The sequence below is a fragment of the Arachis duranensis genome, unplaced genomic scaffold (assembly GCF_000817695.3).
Source record: "Arachis duranensis cultivar V14167 unplaced genomic scaffold, aradu.V14167.gnm2.J7QH unplaced_Scaffold_100926, whole genome shotgun sequence".
Classification (NCBI taxonomy): Eukaryota; Viridiplantae; Streptophyta; class Magnoliopsida; order Fabales; family Fabaceae; genus Arachis; species Arachis duranensis.
Genome location: NW_026263710.1, coordinates 6,929 through 15,635, shown reverse-complemented (window position 1 = coordinate 15,635; position 8,707 = coordinate 6,929). Strand labels below are relative to the sequence as shown.

At 41.2% G+C, this 8,707-nt stretch overlaps 1 protein-coding gene across 1 annotated transcript; it reads left to right on the top strand.

Moving 5' to 3' along the window:
* The first annotated feature begins 24 nt into the window (after positions 1-24).
* On the top strand, positions 25-3,472 carry LOC107472440 (putative disease resistance RPP13-like protein 1). The gene is made up of 2 exons (XM_052255934.1): positions 25-3,144; positions 3,246-3,472. Coding segments are annotated over exons 1-2 (3,117 nt in total). The 5' UTR covers positions 25-28; the 3' UTR covers positions 3,247-3,472.
* Positions 3,473-8,707: the final 5,235 nt, after the last annotated feature.

Genomic DNA, 8,707 nt, shown 5'->3' with positions numbered 1-8,707 from the left:
TGATTTATCTGTCATTCCCATTGTGGGCATGGGCGGAATAGGAAAGACTACTTTGGCCCAGTTGGTTTACCACGATGACAAAGTGAAGGAGAGTTTTGATTTTCGAGGTTGGGTTTGTGTGTCGGAAGAGTTTAATGTTGTCAAGGTCACCAAGACTATAATTGAGGCAATAGTTTCGTGGCGTTATGACTTGACAGATTTGAATTTACTTCAGCATGATTTAAAAGAAGAGTTGTCGAGGAAAAAGTTCTTCATTGTCTTGGACGATGTATGGGATAAAAATTATGATGATTTGAATAGGTTTCTAAAACCTTTTCAGAAAGGGGTTAAGGGAAGTAAAATTCTCATAACTACTAGAAATAAAAATGTGGCTTCTGTAGTGCAGACTATTTCACCTCATGAACTGAGTCCATTGTCTGATGAAGATTGTTGGTTGGTGTTTTCAAAGCATGCACGTCTTTCAACTATTTCTTTGGAGAATCCAACCCTGGAAAAAATCGGCAGAGATATGGTAAAGAGGTGTGATGGATTGCCCTTGGCAGCTCAAGCCCTTGGAGGCTTATTGCGTGGAAATTCGGATATCAGGTCTTGGAATCATTTACTAAAGAGTGAAATCTGGGAACTTTCATATGACAAGACAAATGTTGTTCCAGCATTAAGAATAAGTTATTATTTTCTTCCTTCATATTTGAAGCAGTGCTTTATTTATTGTTCCTTGTATCCCAAGAACTATGAATTTAGCAAGGATGAATTGATATTGTTATGGATGGCTGAGAATTTTTTGCAACCAGTAGATAAAAAGACTGTGGAAGAAGTTGGTGGTGAATATTTTGATGAATTAATTGCGAGATCATTTTTCCAACCTCACAATTCCCGTGAAAAGATATTTGTGATGCATAATCTTGTGCATGATTTAGCAATGACGTGTGCTGGAGAATTCTATTTCAGAGCGAAAGAGCTTCGGAATGCAGTTGAGGTTGATATTAAAGCTCGTCATTTGTCACATAATGCCAAAGGCAATTATCCAATGTCAAAACTTTTGGGAGTTTGCGATACAGTAAAACATACAAGGACATTTCTTGAAATCAATTTGGAGACATGGATCCCATTTAACATAGAAAACGCAACTTGTATCTTGTTGTCACAGTTGAAGTATCTGAGAGCGCTGTCGTTGAAACGCTTTCCTCTTGAGTCAGTACCTGATTCAATAGGTGAGTTGATTCATTTGCGTTACTTGGATATCTCTGAGACCAAGATTGTGACATTGCCAGAGTCATTGGGTAACCTATACAATTTGCAGACCTTGAAGTTGAATACCTGTTTGAGTCTGATAACGCTACCTGTTGGCATGAAAGACCTTGTAAATTTGCGTCATCTTGATATTTATGGGACTGGGTTTCAGTATGAGATGCCGAAAGGCATGAGCAATTTGAAAAGTTTGCAGTTTTTAAGTAATTTTGTTGTTGGAAAGCATGAAGAAAACAAGATTAAAGAATTGGGAGCACTTGCAGATCTACACAAATCAATTTCCATTTGGAAATTGGAGAATGTGGTGAACAGCAGTGAAGCTTTGGAGGCAAGAATGTGTGATAAGGATGGCATTGATTCTATGGTGTTGGGTTGGTCGTGGCATAGAGAGAATAGAGTTGATTCCGAAATGGAAAGAGATATACTTGACAAGTTACGACCTCACACTAATTTGAAAGAGTTACAGATAGAGAGTTACAGGGGTACAAGATTTCCAGATTGGGTGGGACATTCTTCCTACCACAACATCACCAAAATAACACTGGATGGTTGCAGGAGTTGCTGTATGCTTCCTTCATTTGGACAGTTGCCCTCGTTGAAGCACCTATCAATTTCACATTTTAAAAGTCTGGAAAGTGTGGGTGCTGAGTTTTACTTTAACCAGAATGGTGAATCTTGTTTGGAGACACCACCATTCCCAATGCTTGAAACTCTTAAGTTTTATTTAATGCCTTACTGGAAGGAGTGGCGTTCATTGGAGTTCAATGCGTTTCCGAGACTTAGGGAGTTTTCAATACAGCGTTGTCCCATGTTGATACGAGATTTGCCCAATCATCTACCATCTTTGCAGTCACTTACTATTGAGACTTCCGGGCAGCTGAGGTGTTGTGTTCCAAAAGCTCCTGCAATGACCTCTTTAAGCATATTTGTATACGGGAATGAAGTGAGAATTAGAGAGCTACCTCCTTTACTGCGTCAACTATCAATTGGAGGAATCGGTCAAGTGGAGCCGGGTGTGAAGGCCATAATGCATATGCAACTGAGTTGCCTCACTTCTTTATGCATCTCAGATTCTTCCTCCCACATATTGTTTCCAGTGAGTGCTATTCCCCCATCACTACAAGAGTTGACGATCGAGAATTGTGGAGAATCATTTGAATTCGAAATGGATGGGCAACATCACTCGCTGCAGAAACTATCCATAGGGAACAGCTGTGATTCACATACATCCTTCTCGTTATTGGATGCCTTTCCAAATCTCGTGAGTGTTCGTATCAGCGGTTGCCAAAAGATGGAGTCTCTTGTGGTGTCACGCTCTCTTTCTTGTCTCCTTTCTTTATATATCTTCTTTTGTCGGAGTTTGAAATCTGTGTCAACGCTATGGATGGCAGCACCTCAGCTTGAGAAACTCTCATTAGTGGATTGCCGAGAGATTGATTTGTCTGATACAGGGCATCCACACCGTAGCCTGAGATATCTTGAAATCATCTACAGCGAGAAACTAGTGAGCTCTGCAGCATTCATGCATCCGCAGTTTCATGGGATTACTAGTCTTATCTTTTATTGTGAAATTGCTGATTACAGTGAGTGTGTGAAGAGCTTCCCAAAGGAAGGTTGGTTGCCTGCCTCCCTTGAGTCCCTCACAATTAAAGGCCTTAGCAGTGTGGGGACTTTGGAATGCAAGGGACTTGCCCACCTCACCTCCCTCCAGGAACTGCGTATTGACTATTGTGTCAAGTTGGAGAATATAGAGGGAGAAAAGCTGCCTGCCTCTCTAATAAAACTCGGCATCTATGATAGCCCTTTGCTGGCCGAACGATGCGAGAAGAAGGATCCACAGATTTGGCCCAAAATCTCCCACATTCCCGCCATTCAAGTTGATCGCACATGGATTTGGTAATCCAACAACATTCTTCATTCTCTCTACAATATTCTTATTCTTCATTCAGTCATTCTTATTAATGTGTTATACTGTTATATCATACCTTCTCATACAGATTATCCATGGACCCAACAACACAGGGATGAATAATGCTGAGAAATAAGACAGGAATAGTAAGATTTTTATATACTTTATAATTTGATTACTCAAAAAACATGATAACAGCTGAGACTGAAACCTTCATGCAGAAAGCAATCGAGCAACAACACGATTGAGCAAGTGACCCATTGCGTTGGAAAATTTAATACCTTAGCTTCTTTGTTTCTTTTTGGAATCCACACTTTTGAACATTGAGACTTTTGGTTGGTTTCTGTTTTCTAGAAATTTCATGTTGTACAATCTGTTGCAGACATGTATTTGAATTTTTGGGATTTTTGAATTTGATTCCAATGTGTCATATGCTACTATATTCGGTGAATTGCCTTGGTGTTTATATATTGCACCATTGTGATAAATTGTTTTGCACCATTAAGTCTAAACTAGACCCGCGCGATGCGCAAGACGGTAAATTAATGATAGTATATAATAAATATTAAAAATTGTTATGTTTTGTAGAAATAAATTAAATATGTGTAAATTGAAGTTAAATTTAAAAGGTATTTTATTTTAAATAATTTGTAGTACAAAAAATTTGGATGGGAGTTGTAAACATTTTTAAACATTTTTATTTGTTTTAGTTGATGGACTTAGTCATCTTATGTGGCGCTCGTCCTCCTTTTTTTTGTTGGTTGTTAGAGTTTATGCTTTCTTCGTTTTGTCGTAGGTTCTTGTGAAGATATGTTCTTTATGAATTGTTGAATTTGATACACTTTCTATTGTGTTATTTGGTTCCATCTTTGTATGTATGTTCTTCTTAAGATGTGTCTTGAATTTTTATGGTTTTCTTTCTCCTTAATCTCTTGATAGGGTGGTCCTTCAATATCGTTATTTTTCTGAAATGTCATTAGATTTAAGGCAGTTGTGCCCAATAAATTTTTTGCGTCGCCATCAAATAGTACAAAAGTTGTTGTAACACTTTGATCTAAAACCTTTAATTGAATTCTGAACCTAAAATAAGTATTGGGCTAACAACTAATAATTTGATAGATGAGATTATGAAAAGTATATAGAGTTACCTTATTGTTGGATATTGTGGTGTTTGATTACATGTGCCACAAATGTAGTTGTTTCTTTTTTTATATATGCTTTGTTCTTACACTTTTTACATTTAACACAGTTCCATCCTAATTTGTCATCAATTTCGTTTATAGTTGCTAAAATTGTGAAGATCTTTTCCTATTCTAATATTCAATTTATGTTATCATTAGGTATATGGTATTTGAGTAAGTATGAATGTATGATGCATGTTGTGATTTATTTTTGTCATACCTGATCATCAAATTCTCATTGCATGGCCATTAGATCTAATCGTTCTGCTCTGAAAGAATGATGCTCTATTGAGTAAGTTTGAGATATGCAGTTCGAAAATAAATTTTTTGTGCTAAATTTGATGTTATGTGAAGGAATAGTGATAAGAGACTTATATATGTAGTTTAAATGGTATAGAATTTAAATACTTATAATGTAAAATTTATTATGATTAATAATATTATTATGACATTTGTAATATGGATGTTTATTACATTTGGTGAGTTATTTATAAAAATTAATAAATTAATTGTTACGGTTATAAATTTATTGTATTATTTATAAGGTAAGATATAATAAATATAGGAATATGAATTCAATGTATTTGGAGGTTACAAATTTATTGGATTCTATTTTTTAGTTTTTTATTTGTATATTTTATTTTTTTGTTGATTTAAAAATAATAGTTGATTTGGCGAGAATTGAGTGGTTGATTCTAAAGTTGTGCCAAATAATAATTATTCTAAAGTTGACAATGCAATTAACGTAGTCAATGGCCTAAACTTATAGAGTTGCGGTCAACATAATTATTGTAATAATTATATATTTAGATTTATATCCATGTATGATGCATTTTATATGTACAAATATACGCATCAAAAGCTAAACGACGCTCTAGTCAGTTAGTGTGCAGGTGAAAAATGGGTTAGGCGGAATGTGTGACGTACCTTGGGAGAGGGGTAGGACCCTCCCCTTATATACTGTGTCAGATGTGGGTCCCACAAGGGCAGAACCCTCCTTCTGCGAAGTTTTCTCGCACAGCTGTGGTGGCCAGCTGTCCCGGACACGTGTTCGGGTCGGATATGAGCGCATCACCTGACCGTTCTGGTCGGGTCGGCCCAGGTTCCCTTTGAGCCAGGCCGTAACAGTTCCCCCAACGCGCTAGCAATAGTCGCGTGGGCTGTTGGTGGCGTGTTATTTCTGACTCCATGTGTTCTCGCTAGGTCAGCCGCCCGTGGGGGGGACATGCCTTTTGTGCACGTGCCTGTTTGTTGCTGGGGCGGTCACTTATCGCCTCGTTCTTCGCATCGAGCATTAAATGCTCATAATGGGTTTTAAATTCTTCGTGCAAAGACTAATATGCCCCTCGACTTTCGCGCTCCTTTTGGTGGTGGTTCTAAAAGAGTTTTTTGGTGCCTTTGGTATTCATTTGGCGTTCATCTCTTTGCTTCCAAATCTACTACCCCACCTTCTTCTCCCTCAACACTTCGTCGTCGTTGTTTTCCTTTCGGTCCTTTGCTATCATTGCAGGTAATTGTGCACCTTTATCATCCTCTTTCGTTGTTCTTTTGCTTCTGCCATTGCTTCCTTTTTGTGCATGCCGTTTGTTTAGCTTTGCATGATGGTTGATCTTAGGCCCTAAGTAGGTGTGTCAGGGGGGGTTGCCATTCTAGGGTAGTTTTTGTTTGGGTCTTATCGTTTTTAACCGTGTTTAGCCTTAGTTGCGGAATAGACTGAGTGTAGCTTCTGTATTCACTCCGAGCACCCGACCTCTTAGACTGACTGGATGGTCCCCCCGTGTAGGTATGGCTCGCATCGCTTCCCGGGCTTCCCCTTCTCCCGCGGCGTACGACCCCTACGCCTGGGTTGTTTCTGATCTAAGGGACTCCCCCAATCAAATGGGCAAGGAGGAGCTCACCGAGTTCCGCCAAAACGAGTATCTATGCGGAGGAACCGACGAGGAGTCCAACTACGACGTCTTCGTCCCGGCTCCTCACGAACGCTTGTACGAGCTCAACTTCCACCCTCCCCGAGTTGCCGATTGGATTTGGTTCTATAAATCCATGTTTACTCAAGTGGGGGTTCATATTCCGTTCTCTGCCTTCCAAATGGCGCTTCTGGGCCGGGTTTTCGTGGCACCGTCACAGCTGCATCCAAACAGTTGGGCTTCGATCAACTGTTTTGAGATGGTTTGTGAATATCTCGAGCTGCCGGTGTCCGTAGATGTTTTTCTTTTCTTTTTCAACCTTACAAACCCTTCGAAGGAAGGGAAACACAAGAAGGGGTTCATGTCCTTCCAGTCTACCCAAGGTCGGAGGATTTTTGGTTTGTTTGAGGACTCCTACCACGGGTTCAAAGATAAATATTTCAAGGTCCGCCCTGTCAAAGGTCGTCATCCTTTTTGGCTGTCGTTAGAGGGGGCACGCCTCATCCCGACCTATTGGAGCTTCGGGGCAGGGTCCAATGCCTTTATTAAAGTATCCTACAAGGGTATGTCTGCGGTGGATAGGAAGATTGCCGATGTGTTACTGGCAATCTTTGGGAGGAATCATGTGAATCCTCACCTCCTCATGGGTGACCGGGAAGTTGGTCGGAACTATATTTGTGAGAAGTCTTAACTTGCTTTGCCTTTAGTTTCTTGCTTTTCCCAATATTTTATCGCGACTAAAGAATTTTCTTTTCTTGTTACAGTGGGAATGTCTGCCGAGATAACGGATCTCCCTAACTTGTTCCAAACCTTTTTATGTGCAAGTGACGATGAGGCGGCCAATGAGAAGTCGACTGTTCCCCCGAAGGACAAGAACAAGGCCACTTCCGAGCAAGGGGCTGTGGCCGATGAGACCGGTACCTCGGCTCAGGGTGCCTTGGCTCAAAGTGACAAGGAAGTGCGCATTTCCCCCTTCCGCGAAGTGGTCGGTACTGGGGGTTTGACGTCCACCCCCGCAGCCGACGATGAGGTGGAGGAGGTGCCCAGCCTCAAAAGGAGGAGGACGTCCAGTAGTCCCGAGGGGGTTCTCACTGTGATGGAGAAAAATTTTGACGCCGGGAATTTTATAGATTCTCAATTGATTCCCGGCACTGAGGAGCACTTCCACGAGTCATCTCTTGCCAGGCAAGCGAGGTGGATGTATCGCACCCTCTTGCGCGGCGCAGTGATAGCTCGGAAGGCCGAGTTTGAGTTGTCCGAGATGGAATCTCTCCGCAGGAGGTTGGAGTCTGCTAGGAAGGCCAATAATGAACTTAAGCACGAAGTTGAAACTCTTCGGGAACAATTGACCCAATCCAATGAGAAGCTCGATGCTGCCGAGAAGAAAGCCTCCGCTGCCGAGAAGAAAGCCTCTACTGCCGAGAAAAATTAGAAGAGTCGGACGCCATGGTTTCCCGGCTTGTTGAGCAGGAAATGACTTTAGAGAGTCAGGTTGCCGTGGCTCAAGGGCAGGTGTCCGCGTTGGAGAAAGAGAAAGAGGCTGTCGAAAATGAGCTTGCAGGGTTGAAGACGAAGTATAAAGACGTCGTTAAGCAGGGGAAGGGCGCGATCCTGTCGACCGAGGAGGCCCTTAAAGCTCAGGTCAAAATTGTTGCTCCTGATTTCGACACATCGGCAATTGGCGTCTTCAAGGTGATCAAGGACGGCAAGATTGTTGACGTTCCTAAGAAATGATTTCTCTTGTTCTGTATGAAACTTTTGGTTAGCCGTCATGTTTTGGCTTTTGTGAACAGTTGGTTTCTTGGATCGTTTGCCCTTTTATCATAGTTAATACTTTTTTATTTGCTTGGTTGTGTTGTCGTTTATATTCACCGTTATTGGTTTGTAGTTGCCGTTCGTTCTATGGTGCACGAAATTGCAATCACACTTTTGCAATTCCACACAACTAATCAGCAAGTGCACTGGGTTGTCCAAGTAATACCTTACGTGAGTAAGGGTCGATCCCACGGAGATCGTCGGCTTGAAGCAAGCTATGGTTATCTTGTAACTCTTAGTCAGGATAGCAATAATTATCAGGGTTGATTGCGAAAAGTAAAAGAACATGAAATAAGTACTTGTTTTGCAGTAATGGAGAACAGGTTGAGGTTTTAGAGATGCTCTATCTTCTGAATCTCTGCTTTTCTACTGTCTTCTTCTTCAAGCACGCAAGGCTCCTTCCATGGCAAGCTGTATGTAGGGTTTCACCGTTGTCAATGGCTACCTCCCATCCTCTCAGTGAAAATGTTCAACGCACCCTGTCACGGCACGGCTATTCATCTGTCGGTTCTCAATCAGGTTGGAATAGAATCCAGTGATTCTTTTGCGTCTGTCACTAACGCCCAGCCTTCAGGAGTTTGAAGCTCGTCACAGTCATTCAATCATTGAATCCTACTCAGAATACCACAGACAAGGTTTAGACCTTC

What these genes read in the sequence shown, in the direction of transcription:
- LOC107472440 (XM_052255934.1), top strand. Translation starts at nt 29, where the DNA reads ATGGGCGGAATAGGAAAGACTACTTTGGCCCAGTTGGTTTACCACGAT.